The sequence below is a fragment of the Aspergillus uvarum genome (assembly GCF_003184745.1).
Source record: "Aspergillus uvarum CBS 121591 unplaced genomic scaffold BO82scaffold_60, whole genome shotgun sequence".
NCBI classification, from domain to species: Eukaryota; Fungi; Ascomycota; class Eurotiomycetes; order Eurotiales; family Aspergillaceae; genus Aspergillus; species Aspergillus uvarum.
Window position 1 is genome coordinate 142,001 of NW_020291357.1, and position 17,783 is coordinate 159,783.

The following is a 17,783-nucleotide window of genomic DNA, read 5'->3' on the forward strand; positions in this document are numbered from 1 at the left end:
CTGTGGTTGTTGGAGGGGCAATGCTGGATGTTGATGCCTGGTCTTCTCCCAATTTTATGGGGTATCGCTGAGCTTGACCACGGATATGTTATTCTTGGTGCATATCACAACCGCAATCATGGTTCCGTCCTTGTATGCCTGCATTGACAGTGCATCCTTGCAGACTTTCGGCATTTTACACAACAGCCTGCCTGGCTGGCTCAACTGATTTTGATCATCTGCCCAGGTGAGTGCGTATTTCATCAGACGCACATCGGACCGCACGATTCCAGGGACCGTCATCCCAAGCAGCCATTCGTCGCGCAGTAAACATCCCATAGTTATTTTCAAGTGCTCATTGTGTCGTTCAATGCCCGGAAGACCCGTACTATCCTTGCTTAAAGAGACCGCAAGGTAGTCCTTCCGGTCATGTCTTGCAAGGATACATCCGGAGTGGAAGTTGTATGGAATGATGGTGGTGGGCTGATGGCCACGTGCCTGCTGTAAACTCATTAGAACACCCGAAGACAATCACTAGGAAGGTTGAACTAGGCATACCAGGCTATAGTGAACCACATGACAACGGCTAGAGGGATTGTTATTCTCGATTCTCCAGACATACAAAGACTCTTGTCTGCTCCCAATAGCCCATGCGAACAACATACTACCCTGATCGTTGAATATTGCTTGGGTAAACGTTTGATCCAGCTCTCGTTCGCTGAATAAGCATTGACTCTCAAATTGGGATGTTTGCGACCGCAGCAAGATCTCCTTGTCACGAACCAGAGCAAGTATTCCCTGAGCCGATATTGCCACCGAGCTAATGAATCCTATATCCGATGGAAGCATCGACAATGGGTCAGATGTCGTATCCCCGATGTACACCTGAGATCTGTCAGTAGCATGTCAAATCTTGTAGGATATACGTACACGTCTTTTCATGCTTTTCTTGCAGTCTCCCCAAGCTGCAAAATATCGGCCTTCAATTGCGACTCCTACACTTCCACTTCTCCATTCATCAGGGAGCAAGTTTGTCCTGCATTCATGTGAGCCACTATGTGAGATGCTGATCTGGGTGAATTCAATCCGATTTCTATAGATCATTGCGACTGGCACCGTATCCTGTACCTTAGATCGAGATATAGCAGCGGCAAGTATGCCACTACTACTGTGCGGTAAGACGGTGTGGCCGTAGGTGGAATCGACAGGCGTGTTTTGAGTAGGCGTCTGGCTAAAAGTGCTGGACGCGCTCCGCGTCCCTGTTGTGGACAAGCTTGGGCTGGAGATGTCCGGGAATATGCCTGAAACGTATGCAGGAGTGACTACTAACTCTGGAGGCTCATACCGTCGTAGTAATGGCAGACCTGACTCCTGCATATCGCGGGTGGTCAACATTTCACAAGCGTTGTATAGACCTCCCACAATTTTCTCGAGTTTTGCCGCACCAGGCCTGTCTGCTTTGCTGACAATCAATATCTCTCTTGCGAGCTTCTGGGCCCAAATCCTCACAACAGGATTTGTCGGAAATCTTTGAGTCTGGAGGTCATTCAGCCACCTGGCCACTGCGCCGCATAATCTGAACTCTTTCTTGCCAGGGAATAGCGTATTGGGAGTGATTTCTTCCCAAAAGGCATCCTTCTGGCCCCGTCGCGCTCTCGAGTAAGCAAATTCCTCCACCTCTCTTCGTCCCCCAATCGCCCATGCAAGGACCTCAGAGAACACGCATCCAAAAGACCATATATCGCTGCGGCGCCCTGCGCCTTCGGTTTCAACTGAGTCGCCCTTCATATGAATCCCTTCAGGGGGTTGGTATGTTCCTAATTGCGGGACTGCTAATCTGTCAATTGTCACCTCGCGATAAAGATCTCTGATGCTCAGTGCATGCGCTCGACTATGGCGATCATGCTCAGCGACGGAAATCCCAAAATCTGAAATCACCCACTTCCCCACGGTCGAGCTAGAATCCTTCATGATCAGAATTTTGTCAGGCTTGAGATCCATGTGGGCGCACTTGATATGCTTGGTTTTGATCTTGATTCCATTGTGCAGCCAGTCCAGAGCCGAAGCTAAAGCCCAGCATTGATACAAAAGAGGCTTGTAATTATCCGGTGTCGAGTGAGGCGCAATGAGTGGGAACCGTCGGCGGAAATCGTAAATTCCCGCACCATCTAAGAGAAATTGGTCTAAGTCACCTAGCTCTGCGTATGGAAAGAGGATATAGTACTGCGGCCCATGTGAAATGGTGGTGAGATGTTGCAAGATATGAGCCTGGTTTGTAAGGCTGCTCTTGAGATTTTGCAGGTTTGCCAACTCAGTTTCGAAGTCCTGTAGCTTCCTGACACCTTCGAATCGTTTGCAAGCAACTTTATAAGGGTACTCAAAATCGGCTCCTCGACTTAGTTTCAGGTAACGTGGGGCGATTTTCACAAGCTCTACTACCCCAAAACCGCCAGACCCAATCAATTTTGGTGTGGATAGGAAGGGTAGACGACGACGTGCATCGATTAGTTGCAATGGTGGGTCTCGATCGCAATGTATTTCGGCCGGGCAGAAGGCCCATTGGTAGTCATTAAATAGAAAGAAGAGCTCCGGTTCGAGTGATAAGAGCTGTCGTATCTCCCGATCATGCAGCGGGAGGTTTGTATCGTTAATCTCGTCAGTATAAAGGATGGCGTGAAACCTTCCAATGGTTTTGATTGCTCTGATATAAGTCAGGATAGATAAAACGGCGACGCATTCACGCTGTACTCGGCGTATGTCTTGCGATGAAATCGGATTGGGACCAAGCAAGGTATGCAGCCGCGCCTCGTCTTGCCATATTTCCAGCAGGGCCTGGCGACAGATAAAGCGCTTGGAGGGTTCATCTCCTTGCATGAAGTGCTGGCGCAGCTCTTCGTTGACCCGTTCCACCAGGTCCCGCCGTCGAGCCTTGAAGTCAAGACTGGATAAGGACATATGAACAGAAAGAGGCCAAATTTGTGAACATCTCTAGGACGATAGAAAGGTTGAAAAAGGCAGGTTTCTTGATTATTGTCAGTTGCGTATCAGGTTGAATGCGGTTGACTCACAGGAGAAGGCTGAAGGGGTAGAAAGAACGGAGAAATATTTCGAGCAGAGAACAAATCAAGGCGATAAGACATCATGTTTTGTCAGGTGCCTCGGCGGTGCGTAGACATCGTAAAGCTTCCAATAAGAACATGGCAGCCACAGCCTCGTCCGGCCGTCACATGACTGGAATAATGGCATAGAGAGCACTTCTGAACTTGACATGCCTGTTGCATTTCAGGTTGCTCAGGAAAGCAGTACAATAGACTTCTATACTCTCTACTGGTCTGCAGTATATCTCATAGGACCTGAAATATGGACCTTAGACCATACGCTACAGCTCGAAGGGTCCAGATGAGTATAGCCTCATTCTTGGCGCGGATGTGATCTACAAACCCTACTATATAGACCAATCCTAGATGAAATCATCCTGGCACCACACCAGTTAGAAAGTTCCTTGATGCAGAAACAGCAAGATACCTTTCTCTCTATTGAATATAGGGTATAATTGTGCAGAACAAGCTGTATGATGCCCCAGACGCGACCTTGAAGTGACGCGTTCCTCAGATATCAACGTGAAAACGCGCTAGAGTGTATATCCACGTTGCGGTGGGTTGAATCCTCTTTGTCCTTCTTTATCTTCTTTTCATCCACAATCACCATTCCGCATCCATCAAGCTTTAGCATTCAGAATTTACAAACCAGCCTACAAAGAACATCAAATCCAGTTACTTACTATGGGTTTGTTGTGGGCCTCAATGGTCACAATCTTCCTTTCCATCCTACTGAGCGCCACAGCACAGATCCTCTAGTAAGTCGGCCTCTGTGAGAGGCTGAAGTGAGCTGACACGGTCGCGCTGGTTGCAGTGACCCCGATACCAACATTGTGCTTTGCCGCCAGAATGGTGGAAGTTACTGCCTTCACGGCTCGCTCAAGGGGCCTACTCTGATTAGTTGTGCTTCGAATGTGTCTGTCGAGATTTATCCCTGTAACATCCTGTAAGTCGTTCCTTGTTCCCTGAATTCAAAAGGCACTAAAGGCTCACTGCAAGCGCGACCAGGCTTTCTAAGGTGCTCCCAGATGAGTACAAGCAAGCTGCGACCTGTAAGTCTATCCTTACCTCTTATCAGCTTATACTACTTTTCCCTTAGATAGACTATTGAACTGACGCTTTAGAAGGTCATGAAACTTCTCCCTCGGCCGGCGACGCTCTCTGCGCCTTCAACGGTACCGGCTACGTTCTCTCCAGCCCCGTTCTTCCGGTTTCCGTTCCCGACACTCTCCTCTGTGAGGACACTCAACAGTTTGGACAAGGAGAAGCTCCCAACGTTAGTAGCACTGCTGTTGTCTACGGACCGTCTACCTCTCCCCAGAAAGATTGGCCTTCAAATTCTGTGCCACGACTTACGCGCACTTCGACCGCCTACACTACCATCACAGTCATCGCATTGAGCACAACCTTGGAAGTCCCTACAGCCACCTCTACCACCAATCCCACTCTGTTTAAACGAAACTATCCCTGTCCAAACCCACGCACCGAATCCTCTTCGACCGAGTGGCCTACCCCCACCCCCGTGAGTCTCCATGAGCTGGCTGAACTCTCAACTCCCGAAGCATCCCCCTCCCTAACCTCCACCCGTCACCTGTCCACCTCCACTTCGACAATCTACATGTACAAAGGCTCCGTGGTCCCTGCAACCTTCTCTCCGCAGGAAACCGGCACTGCTAGCCGCATCACGGTGGTTATCACTTTCACCGCCAAGGCGTCAAAAACCACCGTCACTGATGAGAGCCCCGACCTCACTACGCTGACAGGCAGTCATTCCCCTACCCATAAAGGGGTGGTAAATTCCGGCTCCGCGGAGGTGGTCACGGCGTCCCTGTGGGTATTGGGTTGCATCATGGTCTGCATGGCGCTTATCTGCCTGTGGATGATGTGGGACGACGACTGATGCTGTGCTGATGAAGATCCGGCGTTTCCGGTGTTGCTTCTTTTGTGGAAGTTTATTCTGTCTTCTTGCTTGCGGAATGTTTCAGCGGGCGTTTGTGGAGTTGAAAGACGGATTTCTACCGATCTTGATGATGTTTGACTAACATATAATGGAATTTATGGTCTCCAGCAGGAGTTACATCATGTGTTGATAGCACATAAGCAAATCATACTTAAAGCTGATTGCAGTTCATATGATGTGCTCATATCTTCTGAACCTAGCCCGGACTAGCAAGTACAGACCTTGATATGTAGCTGTTTCTTTCGCAAGGGACCTTTACTAACACATCCTGATCAGATGTGCACAGTTTCCACCCACAGACCACGCCTGAGTTGATAAGATTCTATTAACCGAAGTGATACGAGGCACCGTCAACTACCCAGGCGTTGGCTTGCAAACCAAGGTGCATCATCATGTTAATGATCTCAAAATCTTTGTGGCTAAGCAGTCGCTTTTCAAAACAGTTTTGATTATACACATATCGAATATGGAGTATATAGTATGCCCACAACAGTGTTTAGCCTCCAAATCCTTCTTTCACCCCTCTACCCTCTATCAGCCCCTTCTTCATCCCAATTAAAACACAAAATGCAAGCAACATACACTACACTACCCAATCCGAACAACATTACACACCGTATTTATCACCCCCACCTTGCAACTCATAATCACCCCTACCGCCCAGAAGATGGGTAATCTCACTCGGATGAAAGAAGTTGAACACCGCCATCGCCGAGAAAATCAGCACCGCATCGAACAGATAGAGAAAGACCTCATGATGCAACAAATACCCATCATTACCTTGCAAGTACTCGATCAACCGGAAGACCGACCGCACCATGATCAGAAAGCTGGTGAGGTAGAGGATGTTGAGGTGCTTGCGCCAGGGGATGGACGGATCGCGACACCGCGGGATGGGGTATTTCTTCAATTTGCGATCGAATGCGCCGGCTGTGACGATGAAGAAGCCGAAGAAGAAAATCTGCACAAAGAGCCCGGCGACGATGATGTGTTCGCCGGTTTGCATGCCGGAGAGGCCGCCGCTGGCTTGGATGCCGCCTCCTTTGCGGGGTGTCAGGACTCGATTTGGGGTTGTGGGTTTCAGAGTGAAGAGAGGTAGGGGTGAGGCAGACAATGGGATGGCTGAACTTACCCGCGCCTTGGAGGAAGAATGAGAGGACGTCTCCGGTGACGAAGATCTTGGTTAGCCACTTCTTCCGGAGGATGGCGTGGGACTCTGCACCCAGGATCAGGATGATCCGCCCGAGGAGCATGTAGATTGAGGCGGCGAGGAGGGCGGGAGCCAGGAGGAGGAATAAGGTCTGCAAGAGGTAGGGGCCTAGGGTCCAGTTGGGCGATTCATGACTCGAGAGACCACGGCCAATATAACCTACTATTTCGACTGGTGGAAGTAAGCATGTTGTTGTGGGTGTAGTATTGATTGCGCGGAGGTTATTGACTGACAAATGCCCCCTACCACGAATGGAATGAAGAACCATGTTTGCGTCCGGCATAGCTGAGCAACATGCCATATTGTCGTGATTGCGAAGAGTATGGTAAATATGACCGCACCAGCCATGCTGGGGTCGTACCGGTAGAATGCGAACACAGCGGCAGCATTGGTGTTGTTGTTGCTGCTGCTGCTGTCGCTGCTCATTTTCAGTGATTCGGCAAATAAGTAGATCGGCAAGAAGGGTTAAAGAGAATCGGAAGAATAGAAAGAGTCTCATGAACCAGGTATATATGTAAGCTTGAATGTTCTAAGAATGAGTTGTCATGCTGGGCGTAAAGATTGCTAGGGCTGCAAATCGTTTCCACCTCGTATATTCGTATCGCCATGTTTCGCCGCCCGCGAGTCTCTCGTCGCCCAGCCCAGCCACGAAACAAACCGAATGCGAATGCCCAAAGAGAAATCCGAACAATAGATACAGGATAGGTATGCCATTCCGTTGATTCCGAATCTTCCGCCACGACAGTATCCCTTCTCCAAGATTGATTTTATACATAATGACTTACGCCCGTCACTGTACCACGCTCCTGACACCGATGGAAGTACCTTTCTCGCATTCTTTTGCTCTGTTAAATAAGTAACACCATTTCCTATCAGAAATTTCTCAGTACATGTGAGCTGAAGGCGAGGATGTTCTTCTTCCTCTCCTCGCCAACACCGTCGCTGACCCCAGCGATGACGGGTAGTGTATGTGCGGCATTGGACCTCTTGGCCCTCCGTAATAGCCAAATGGCAGAAACAAGATCCAACCTCCAGACAAACTCACTATCAGCTTCAAGTTCATTAGCATCGCCTTCCATCAAGTCATCAGACTCTGCATGTTCCATGCATAGTATGTCGGACACACCATCACCACCACTAGAGGCTGGACCTTTACGGGACCAAGACAGTGGCTCGCGTTTAACAAAGGAAAGGAGGCGTCGCGTCCGACACCATAAATCCCGCAAGGGGTGCTTCACTTGTAAGCATCGGAGAGTAAAAGTCGCAACACCTTTCTCTGACAGACTAGAAATAGATGCACTAACAGGTCAATCCAGTGCGACGAGGTACAGCCTATCTGTGGTGCATGCGCGTTTCGCGGTGAATCCTGTTCATATCCTCTATCAGCACTATCCACGTATGCACATTATCTGGCTGGTATCATCATTTTCCATGAACAAACTAACACATCAAGCCTAGTTCTGCGCCATCTAGGTCTTCTCAACGATCAGACTCCGCAGCAGATCCCTTGCAACCATTGGAATTTCGTCGTCAAGGACTGTCCGCAGAATCCCCTCTGCTCGACCAAGGTATCAATCTAGCCGACTTACGACTCCTATCAAGGTTCATGATGCACACATCAAGAAAAATGACCCTCAATGCGGCACGCAAATATGTTTGGGAGCAGGTGATCCCAGACATGGCGACGAAAAAGGAGTATCTGATGCATCTACTCCTCACTCTCTCCGGCGAGCATGTTCTATATCAAGCCCACGTGGCGGAATCAACCGTCTCAGGCATAGACGACAGCCAGGCTTCTTTGGCTGCCTACAGCCAACAGGAGCTTCAGCTTGAGTATCACCGCGTCATTCAGCATCATCAAAAGGGCCTCGAGGGATTCCGCCAGGCCCTGAACGATATCTCTGCCGCCACCGCCGAGTATGTCTTCTGCGGGGCACTTCTCATTATCGCTATCGCCTTTGCTTCAATATCTACCAGAAATCAAGATTGCACCGCCGGGCTGGCTTTCAGCCAAGCCGAAGATGACCAGAACCCGTACATCCACTGGCTGCATCTTGTACGCGGCCTGACAAGCGTAGTTGAGGGGCACTGGTTCACTCTCAAGCGCGGACGATTACGGACCATGTTGTTCTACACGCACGCAAACGACGATTGGAAGGTAGCTGTACCGGCCATTTCCTCATCGCAGTTTCCCCGCTTGAGGTATGCCCCGAAAGTCTTCCACGTGTTTGCCCAAGGTGCCTGCCAAGCTCTTCAAATGCTTCGCATCTTTGCAGGGACACTGTCCCCGAGCCAAGAGGCCACAACGTCCATTGATGGGGATAGCTTCGGCAGACCTCAGCAGTCCGACAACCACGAACAACCATCACCCAACGAAGCGGCCGATAACAGTCCACAGCACGACCACGAACAAGACGAATACCCAGAACACGACCACCTCCACGCCATCGACAGACTAGAAGAGATCTACATGCGCATCCTCTACGCCCTGCAATTTTCGCGAAGCGAGCGTGACTTTCCGGCCTCCCTCGACATTCAGAACGATATTGAAGACAGCGCCGTGAATTCCTGGCCCTGTATGCTTTCGGATTGCTTCTTTGACAGCCTCAAGCGTTCCGCTCTTGACCACCTGGGAACCGCGGAGGGATTCTCGTACACGATCCTGGCTCATTTCTACCTTGTCTCAATCCTACTTCAAGATGTGTGGTATCTCAACAGCGGTTTTCGCTCAGAGATTCAGAAGATCATCCGGCTGGTGAGCCGACTAGAGAACGAGGCACTAAGTGGTTTATTGACGTGGCCAATGGCCGTCATCGCGGAGTCTCGATGAAGCGAAATCTGCCTCACTCACCTTTTTGACCTTCTCTTCTCCCGGGTTAGGATTTCTCCTTTTCTCTCTCTATTTCCCATTTCCCTCGCTCTCCCTGGTTGGAAGGCAGATTTCATACTTTTCGTAACCCCATCCATGATTCGCATACAATACCATATACCCTCCGCACCTTGTCCAGCATACTCAAAAGTCTGCAGGCTTCTGTGGGGCGAAGATTCGCTCGGGTGGCACCTGAATAACCTTTTCTGCCTCCATTGGCCCTGGTTCTCCACACATGCGGAACCAGAGTTTCGTGACTGGGTGACTTCCTGGTTCCAACTGTAAGCTTCTTTTGAACGAATATACGAATATACGAATCCTTGCAATGTCGTCATAATCGAGTCGGCCATGAGGAACTTTTCCCCAAGTGCAACGAGATCCTTTTCTTTTTCTTTTCCCTATTTTGCCAAGCTCGTTCTCGGCCACTAGTCACGTTAGTCGACCTCGGTAGAAAGAATGCCTCAATAGAATGAACCAAGACGAGCATTTCCTAGTACTATAGCAAGTTTACTGCGCCCGCTACACTTGTTTTTCTTGTATTCGGAAGACAAAAAAGCAAACGCTCCAAGGAAATCAATCTCCAGGGTGATACTTTTGGTCAATTTCAGCACACTATTAGGAAATTTGTAACCCTCGAGAGTACACAAAGGGCGAAAGAAAGAAAGGGGAAAACGGAGAAAGGAGAAAACGAGAAGAGGAAGCTGAAAGCAAGAAGGATTATATGTGTGACAGATAAAGTATCAAACAGAATCGACCCTGTACGCGTCGCGTTTCGGCCCCTCTAAAAACGACCCAGGGAACACAAACCCCAACACCATCCCCGTCCCGGCCATCAGCAACGCGTCAAAGATATACAGCAGATACTCGCGGTGCATGATCCACCCGTCGTTGCCTTGCACGAACTCGACCACGCGGAAGATAGACCGGATGAGGATCAGCGTGCACGCCGCATACAGCGCCCACATCAGCCCACGCCACGAGAGCCGGCCGCTCTGGGATTTGAGGGCTGTGGTTGTGGAAAGGGAGGCACACCGCCAGTGGAAGAGAGAGGCTACGAGCACAAAGAATCCAAAGAAGAGGAGCTGGATCGCGAGGCCGGCGATGACGATGTGTTCGCCGGCGAGCATGGCGGACTCGGTTCCGGCGGCCATGTATCCGCCTCCTCCGCATTGCAAGATGAAGGAAATGACATCGCCCACGACGAAGATCTTGGTTAGCCACCGGACGCGGATCAGGGAGGCGGACTCTGCGTTAAGTTGGGTGATGAGGCGGCCTAAAGTCATGTAGATGGAGGCGGCGAAGAGAGGCGGTGCGACGAGGATCAGCATCGTTTGAGTGATGTAGGGCCCCAGGGCTTGGGTATCAAAGTGCGAGAAGATCCGGGCAATGTAGCCGGCGGCCTCGACTGCAATATCCCAATGGGTTAAGTTAGTGTACAGCTCATCTTCTGGCATACAAGAATGGTGGTCGTACAGATAAGCCCTATCAAGAAAGGGATGAAGAAGAATGTCCGGTGCCGGACTATGCGATAGATGAAGAGAATGGCAAGCACGCAGAACACCACGGTAAAGACCACGGCTGCCGCAATCGAGGGCGTGTAGCGGTACAGGGCAAAATATACAGCATCGTGCTCTGTATTTGGACCGGCCATGAGTGTATAATGCAAGACAGTCCGTAGTGACGGTACGTTTATATGAAAGGTGAATAAATAGTATAGCGTCACCCTTCGTCTATTGCTCTGGTGCTGCAGTCAAAAAGGAACTGGGCCATTTGCAGGACTGGAGGTTGAGAAGCCATTTTAAAGCAGAAAATGTGGAGGATTCTTCCTCCTCGTGGCAATTTGAGCATACTATGGTACCTCGAGCTAAGAAAATATATTTTTGATCTTATTCTCGTAGAACCATAAACCATGGCGCCTGTGTACCTGAGAGGAAGTGGGGCGCAGAACTGAGTTTCCGGCGGGGATCCGAACCCTAGAGAGTCTATATTTACGAAGATACGGATATACGAGCGTACGAACATACGGATACTCATTGCCATCGTCGACCCAGGGTCGGGCCCTTCCAACTTATGAATAACCCCGTCTCAAGAATATTAAAAACATTTACGAATCCACTTATCCGAGTTTTGTGGTAGAATGATAGCGTTCACACCTTGGAGTCTTACTTTTAGTCTATTTGAACATATATTTACGTATAGATGTTCATCTAATCAAAGGTTCCTTCTATTGTCTTATATTGAGGCAGTTGGTCTAGAAAGTGCCTGGAATTGCGGCAATTGAAGCTTTTCACTTTACAAAGATTGACTCAAGATATACCTACTCACGTCTTGATTATGGTATAGGATGTAGCTATTTTATCTGGTGTTCAGATCTCAAAGTCTGATCTTTCAGTATCTAACTTGGTTATAATACATCCGAAGAATAGGTTTTGTTTGTATTTGTTGTTGAGTTGAGGTGGAATTATGGGCGAGGTGGCGGCGATGATGATGCGGGTATGCGAATGAGCGAGAATACGAATATACGAGTGTACGATTGTACAAAGAGAACAGATAATTAAAATGTAACAACCTCACCGTCATCAACTATTGCCCTCGGCATGGGCAACCAATTCCCCTAGCACTTTCCCTCCCCGCCTCCTCGAAAAAGAGCCTTTCTCCCACGAACCATGTCTCTAGGCGAAAATCCGGACAGTCGTGACATCCACTCTCGGTAGCGAGTGTATCTGACTCAGATCACGTGGTTCAAATCGAGAAAAATAGGTTTGTCCTGGGTTCCTGGGTGAACATACTACGGAATATACAGAAGCCTTGTCGTTGATTTGCGTCTTGCATTTGGTTATAAAGTCCTAGTGTGCTTTCTGAAACTTCCATTTTGTATGTATATAGGATACATTGTCCGACATTAGCGTCGGGACCACGTACAGAGTGCCAAACAGTAGCAAAGAGGTCGTAATCAGCAATGTAGTCAAGGCTGAGAAGGCGACTCAAGCTCCAGGCCACGTGGGCCCGATCAGGTGATTCGCGATAACTATTGATCAAGCTCTTTTCGACGGCGCCGGGCATAGCAGCAATAAAACCATCAGTGAACGAGGTACGTAAGTCTGAACTAATTCAATTGCATTATTGTGGTAATCCTGAAGCGGCTAACAACATGGATTCAGGGATAGATGAAGCAAAGGCCCAGTCAATTATGCGCGTGATATTATAGTCGTCATCGACGTATATGTTATTGACACTCAGATCAGCGTGGCACAAGGGAAACGTCTCCGGGATGATGGCTGGAAGTTGACCACCATGTAAAATGTCGCGAAGAGCATTGCCGACATTGCTGTAATCCAGTCTGTTCTCTGATGAGTCTAATTTGCGTCCAACGGTCACGAAGTCGTTCCATAGGCTCACAGCGCCCTTGTATTGCATGCCGGACTGGTAATCCTCGGGCGAAGGAACAGGTGCCACGAAGCAATGATGCGACAACGGCAGAGCCTCTGCGTGCTCCACGAACGCGGAAATGAGGCTGTCCCAGAACTCTGTCTCAGAAGTGAAAGGCCCACGCGAGGTCTCCAGATCGTATCGTTCATGTAAGATGTGACCACGCGAGAGACATTCCTTCATTTGGAAGAACCCCTCTTCTTCGAAAAGTGAGCCGATCCTCTCAAAGCGCAACTGGGAGAGCTTCCAGGTAATGCCGCCCAATGTGTGAGAATCTTTGCCTTGATGGATGTGTCTAGGTCACGCTGAGGAGAGCCCGCCGGCTTCCAGACTTTCGAGATTGGCCATCCCGGCGCTTCGCTCATGAGAATAAATGGGATACCAATATTGTTGTCAGAAGAAGCACTACTACAGATTAGCACAGGTAAGATTGTGTGGTCTGAGAGGGTCTCTTACCGGTAGTCGTACATTGTTGGGACTGGGAGATCGCTATGTGCCCTCAAGGTCAAAGTCGGAGTAAGTAAATATGTCTGGCATCGTATCTCGGAATGTTGTAACCACAGGGATTTTGGTATGGAAGGAAAATCAGGTCAAAAAGAGGTTCGCTGCTCTTGCAGCTGGAAATCGAGTATTGTACTCTGGGAGACGTTGATTAATGGAAGCGGTGAGACCTAGCTTCTCCTCCCTTTTTCACCCTTGATTGTATTCCTTTCTTCCTGTTCTATGAGCAGAGTTCTGATCGCACTCTTCAATGTTGTTCGAGCTACTTGTTGCAGGAGCTAGCTGCTCAATGTGTTTCGTCATTGATAATGTCCAAGGAGAATGATGATCCCCAGCTGCTGGTCGCATTCAGCATCCAGGTTTCCGGTCTGCAACAGCCCTCTCACTAAGATCTTCCTGGATCCAACTTTGAACTTGCGATACCACCTCACCAACCAGCCGATCATAGTGCCCGCCGTTGGGCAAAAACATTGACTGGTGTGCCGTGACTTCGTCCATATGCTCCATCGGCACCGGGATCCAGAGTGAATCGTCTCCGTGCTTCCAATGGTGTGACGGCAAAAGTACGAATTTGCGTGGCTTGCCGGTGTATCTCTCCTTTCTCGTCGGCGTAGCGTTGTTGCGTTGACAGGTTTCTAGACTGATGTTGAGTGAGTCGCTGGAAGCAGCCATGCTATTTCCCTTCGTCGACAGCACCATTCCATCCTCGGCATCACCAGGATCCTCCGATCCTCCCAGGGTGGAAGAGGACGTGGTGAGTTCCAGCTTGTCTGCGGGAACTACCAGCGATTGCTCTTCCGAGAATACACTCCACGTCTGCAACAAGGCCGTCTCCAATGTTGTATCAGCAGGCTCGGTCTGTGCATGACTCTCGTGTTTCAACTCCCGCGGGACCTTCGTTCTGATGGTGGCTGTGCTGAGGGTATAATAATTGATCCAACGAACTCGACGCGGACTCTCCTCCGTTTCCAAAGACATGAGTTGCCGATACCGTCGACGCAACTGCCTGTAGTTGTTGAGGCAGCCAGCGAATCGGTACGAAGACACCATGCGCTTGTAGATCGACCGTGGTAGATGGTGATGGTTCTTGTGGACGAAGTGAAGCATGCCATCAATACGATCTCGCTCCACGAGATGCACGTCATTGGCGAATGGCGGGTCGAATCGTGGCCCCGCCGATGCGGCGGCCGTTGCAGCACAAAGATCGATATCGCTCAGGGTAGCATCTTGCTGGACTATTGCGGCTGCGTCTTGTTTAGGCTGCCACAGCCCGCGAAGCCCCGTTGGGATCACATGTGGATGCAGCCCTAGGAATGGAACGTCAAAGTTGACCAGCCCGAGAATGCGATGCGAAGATTGTGAGGCTAACGTGCTGGGTAGGAGAGCAACATCGGCTGCGAGGATGCCCCCGAGACTATGGCCCAGTAGGATCACGTCGAGATCATCGTCTACGTGTGGTGACAACCTGGAATGTAAGAAGTAATTAGCTCGAGTGTTATGTGAACGTACTCCTGCTGTGACAGGTATTCACCTACCATTCACGAAAGTTCTCAACCGCTGTGCGTATCTCGCCGCGAGATTTATATCGCGGATATATGCGAGTGTATATCAGGTGCGACTCGCTCAAGAGATCAGTCAGGGAGGTGTGTACATGGACTGGGAAATCGGAGAAACTGGCTTCCGAGCCTTCGAAGCCATGGATGTGGATCAGAAGCAACCTTCGCTTAACCAGGTGCTGAGGTGATGTAGGCCGCGGGAGGGACAGACTTGAGGAGGAACTCATTCTGTGGTCGGTGCAAACGAGTTGTGAATATGTGGTCGAGGAGGGATGTAGTAATAGCAGACATGACTGATTATGTGTCAAATCAAGCACGCTTGTCACTCAGATATATGAGGTAATTCTATGCTGCCTGTGGGTGCAGTATTAAGTTCTGTAAGCACAGCCTGGGTTTGGGCAGTGTGACTCCACAGCAGCCAGCCACTCGGAAGGCTTCAAGCGGCAACGGGGTCGGCCCGATATTCCTATATTTGGATTCGAATGCGAATACGAACTCCGGTCGAGTAATTCTTTCGCAAGAGTTAAATCTATGAGGTGTTGTCGGATGAACCAAATTTGTCTTCCCGAGGGAAATTCAATGCAGGCAATCAATGTAGGCAAGAACCATTGTAGACGTAACCGACAAATCACAAGCTCCCATACGCCTGCTACATCCAGCCCAGATGGAGGGTCAGAATCACGCTAAGAGTTTCTAAAGGGGTAATGATTCAAAAAAAAAAAAAAAAAAAAAAAAAAAAAGAAAAACCCACGGCTTCTTTCCTTTCGATGCTAGTATTTTAGGATCTGAATGACCGCCACCCACCCTGATACAAAAGTATTCCCCACTCTGGAGTTTTCGGCCCCTCAAAACCTCAATATCTCTAATTTGAAAAGGGGCTTAAAGATTGATCTTGGCACCCACGTGATTAGAAGAGCTCTAGGGGGGTTAGAAAAGCCCCGGTGGGATTAGGGGGTACTGTAGCATAGTCACATAATCATAATCGCTGGCCCCCTCAGGACTGGTAGCCTTCAGATGAGAATACAGCTAGTAACCTGACAAGTTGTAGTAAGCGGAAAACGGCATTTCACTGAGATCCGTGTATGCTGATCTTTGCGGGGAAGGCCAAGCGCTAATGCATGTACACATTACATGTATACTGCCTAGTCGCAAATGTGCTTGGTAAAAGTGGAACTAGATTTGATGGTTTCAGATCTTCCGGGTAAGGCTTTGTGTATACTACAGTCAACAGTATGGTTGTTTGGTTGGGCTGTAAAATATTTACAAGCTTAATATATATAATGCTTTTAGGTGTGTATACCCATCCTTTGGGGGATTTCCCTTAAATTCGAGTTCGCTCAAGGGCTGAAGACAGCAAGGAGACGGGCAGATGCCTCGCCACGGAAATCATCATGAAGTTGGCCTTTGCGAAATCAGCAAATATGCTGGAGGAGAGCCCCACAATTTTTGAATCGTGGTTTCTTGCTGCATTCAACGCGGTGGCCCCTAGCGTCTGGAAATTGCAGGAGCGGCCACTTGTTTGGAAAGCCTTAGGACTTGTGCCACTGGGGGTCGTCAACCGCACGGATGGATCCCGAGATTGCAAATGTGGTTAAGAAGTTGTAGTTGTCCAAAGAACTCTGTTTAGTACTAATCATAGCTTACTAGAAATCAGGATCATCTAGGCTCTTCTTCCTTTACTATTTTTTCTCGCTATCACAAATGGTTCTTTAGTAGCAGTTATATAATCAAGCAGTCCATTGACGAATGAACAATTCAGCTTGGAAGCTATCATAGAGAAACTAACTAAAGGCTAACGCATGCAGCAAGTAGGCCCAGCCAAGGGGGCCCGCAACTGGAACATGAAATGACAACAATATCAATCGCGACATGCCGTTTGTTCCTCCAAAATCTCGCCCGGACCAGTCGCCTCTGCCAAATCTGGTTAGCTTACAGCTTTCATAAAGTCAACAGGTACAATCACAATGGGCGCCAGGACCGACTCATCTTATCTCTAGTCTTAGCATCAATGCTTTTACCATCCATGCTTTCAACATCTGTCCATTCACTGTCCGTGCTCTCAACATATGTCCTTTCACTGCCCATTCTCAGCATCGGTGCTGGTGCTGGTGTTGAGATGACTTGACGCACGCATTCGCCTCTTCTCTGAACTGATAATCGCGCCCCCAGGTGCTACTACAACGCCCGTGAGAAGTGCCAAACAGCTCGGGAGCCAGTAGGGTCTGTTCGATTGATTCAGCGCCCACATGCACACAGCGAGACACAGACTCCGAACGGAATTGAGTGCATAGCTCCAGACCACCACGTCCATCTTCCACATCGGAGTCGGTGGTCTTCCTGGTCCCACTGCTTCTTCGTCTTCTTCCTTCTCCACCTGCTGCTGCTGCTGCTGCTGTTGCTCCTCCTCATTCAGCAATTCGGTGGCAGCGGAGGAGACTTGATCATCGAGCCTGAACCAGCAATCATGGATCCAGGCGAGAGTGGCCAACACCTTCTGGCGCGTGCGGAGCGAGCCACCCAGTCTCCAGCGACTCCACAGATACATGTTCCGAGTGTTACAAATGGCGAGGGCGAAGCCCGGGAAGTAATTATGAGCGTACATGACCTGCAAGGTAATCTCGACCCACTTCTGGCGGGGGGAGTTGTCGGCGTCGCAGGTGGGGTGGCACATTCTTTGTGGTGGGATCTCAAGTAACCAGATGTGAACCCCCATCCACGCGAAGTAATGCATACAGAAAATGGCGACAAAGAGTCCTCGGGGTGAGCAGGTCCATTGTCGTAACGCTCGGCCCTTGGCCGTCCAGTAACTCGTAGAGACCATGCCTCTAGCTTGAGGTGGATGGTATTGAGATAGTAGATGGAGTGTGGATCTTCGACCAAAAAGTTCAAGAATTCTTTAGTGGAGGGCGAAAGAAAGAAGTGTGTGGATGAGGTCGTCGAGTAGAGTGATTGTGTGCGGTTTCAGAGCAGAAGGGAGATAGCTGACGGGACACCGTAGAAGAGCAGAATGAACGTTATCGAAAGATGAAAGTATCAAGGCAACGGCTGAAAACACCGCCCTCTTGGCTGGTGAGAGCGCGGTGGTCGGAGGTTGTTTCCGTTCGGATTTGTTTGATGGCATAGTATTGCCATCATATCATACTTGTAATAGCCCTAAGGTTGACGTAATGAGCCTACACGG

General features: G+C 49.5%; 8 protein-coding genes across 8 annotated transcripts; 2 read left to right on the top strand and 6 right to left on the bottom strand.

Moving 5' to 3' along the window:
• Window positions 1-513: 513 nt before the first annotated feature.
• BO82DRAFT_292253 (protein kinase family protein) lies at window positions 514-2,934 on the bottom strand (the record flags this gene model as incomplete). Its single annotated transcript, XM_025631757.1, has 3 exons — window positions 514-714; window positions 910-1,228; window positions 1,325-2,934. The coding sequence occupies 3 exons, from the start codon at window positions 2,932-2,934 to the stop codon at window positions 514-516; spliced, it is 2,130 nt and encodes a 709-aa protein (XP_025488281.1).
• An 848-nt stretch (window positions 2,935-3,782) lies between these two features.
• BO82DRAFT_405601 (uncharacterized protein) lies at window positions 3,783-4,977 on the top strand (the record flags this gene model as incomplete). The annotated part of the gene is made up of 4 exons (XM_025639499.1): window positions 3,783-3,835; window positions 3,892-4,023; window positions 4,086-4,129; window positions 4,205-4,977. The coding sequence occupies 4 exons, from the start codon at window positions 3,783-3,785 to the stop codon at window positions 4,975-4,977; spliced, it is 1,002 nt and encodes a 333-aa protein (XP_025488282.1).
• A 667-nt stretch (window positions 4,978-5,644) lies between these two features.
• BO82DRAFT_422849 (RTA1 domain-containing protein) lies at window positions 5,645-6,673 on the bottom strand (the record flags this gene model as incomplete). The annotated part of the gene is made up of 3 exons (XM_025640222.1): window positions 5,645-6,078; window positions 6,170-6,418; window positions 6,481-6,673. 3 exons carry the CDS (start codon window positions 6,671-6,673, stop codon window positions 5,645-5,647), a joined length of 876 nt encoding a protein of 291 aa, XP_025488283.1.
• A 903-nt stretch (window positions 6,674-7,576) lies between these two features.
• BO82DRAFT_318255 (uncharacterized protein) lies at window positions 7,577-9,449 on the top strand. Its single transcript, XM_025632640.1, has 2 exons — window positions 7,577-7,643; window positions 7,706-9,449. Exon 2 carries the CDS (start codon window positions 7,854-7,856, stop codon window positions 9,075-9,077), a length of 1,224 nt encoding a protein of 407 aa, XP_025488284.1. The 5' UTR covers window positions 7,577-7,643; window positions 7,706-7,853; the 3' UTR covers window positions 9,078-9,449.
• Window positions 9,450-9,856: 407 nt separating this feature from the next.
• Window positions 9,857-10,932, bottom strand: BO82DRAFT_422851 (RTA1 domain-containing protein; the record flags this gene model as incomplete). The annotated part of the gene is made up of 2 exons (XM_025640223.1): window positions 10,590-10,932; window positions 9,857-10,521 (listed from the first exon to the last, which is right to left on the bottom strand). The coding sequence occupies exons 1-2, from the start codon at window positions 10,765-10,767 to the stop codon at window positions 9,857-9,859; spliced, it is 843 nt and encodes a 280-aa protein (XP_025488285.1). The 5' UTR covers window positions 10,768-10,932.
• Window positions 10,933-11,962: 1,030 nt separating this feature from the next.
• Window positions 11,963-13,015, bottom strand: BO82DRAFT_367985 (uncharacterized protein; the record flags this gene model as incomplete). Its single annotated transcript, XM_025637103.1, has 4 exons — window positions 11,963-11,980; window positions 12,039-12,222; window positions 12,265-12,840; window positions 13,002-13,015. 4 exons carry the CDS (start codon window positions 13,013-13,015, stop codon window positions 11,963-11,965), a joined length of 792 nt encoding a protein of 263 aa, XP_025488286.1.
• A 379-nt stretch (window positions 13,016-13,394) lies between these two features.
• BO82DRAFT_292152 (uncharacterized protein) lies at window positions 13,395-14,829 on the bottom strand (the record flags this gene model as incomplete). The annotated part of the gene is made up of 2 exons (XM_025631753.1): window positions 13,395-14,511; window positions 14,582-14,829. 2 exons carry the CDS (start codon window positions 14,827-14,829, stop codon window positions 13,395-13,397), a joined length of 1,365 nt encoding a protein of 454 aa, XP_025488287.1.
• Window positions 14,830-16,730: 1,901 nt separating this feature from the next.
• On the bottom strand, window positions 16,731-17,444 carry BO82DRAFT_243814 (uncharacterized protein; the record flags this gene model as incomplete). Its single annotated transcript, XM_025630811.1, has 1 exon — window positions 16,731-17,444. A coding segment is annotated over one exon (714 nt), but the record flags the coding sequence as incomplete, so codon positions are not given.
• Between the last annotated feature and the right edge of the window lie 339 nt (window positions 17,445-17,783).

What these genes read in the sequence shown, in the direction of transcription:
- BO82DRAFT_318255 (XM_025632640.1), top strand. Translation starts at nt 7,854, where the DNA reads ATGATGCACACATCAAGAAAAATGACCCTCAATGCGGCACGCAAATAT.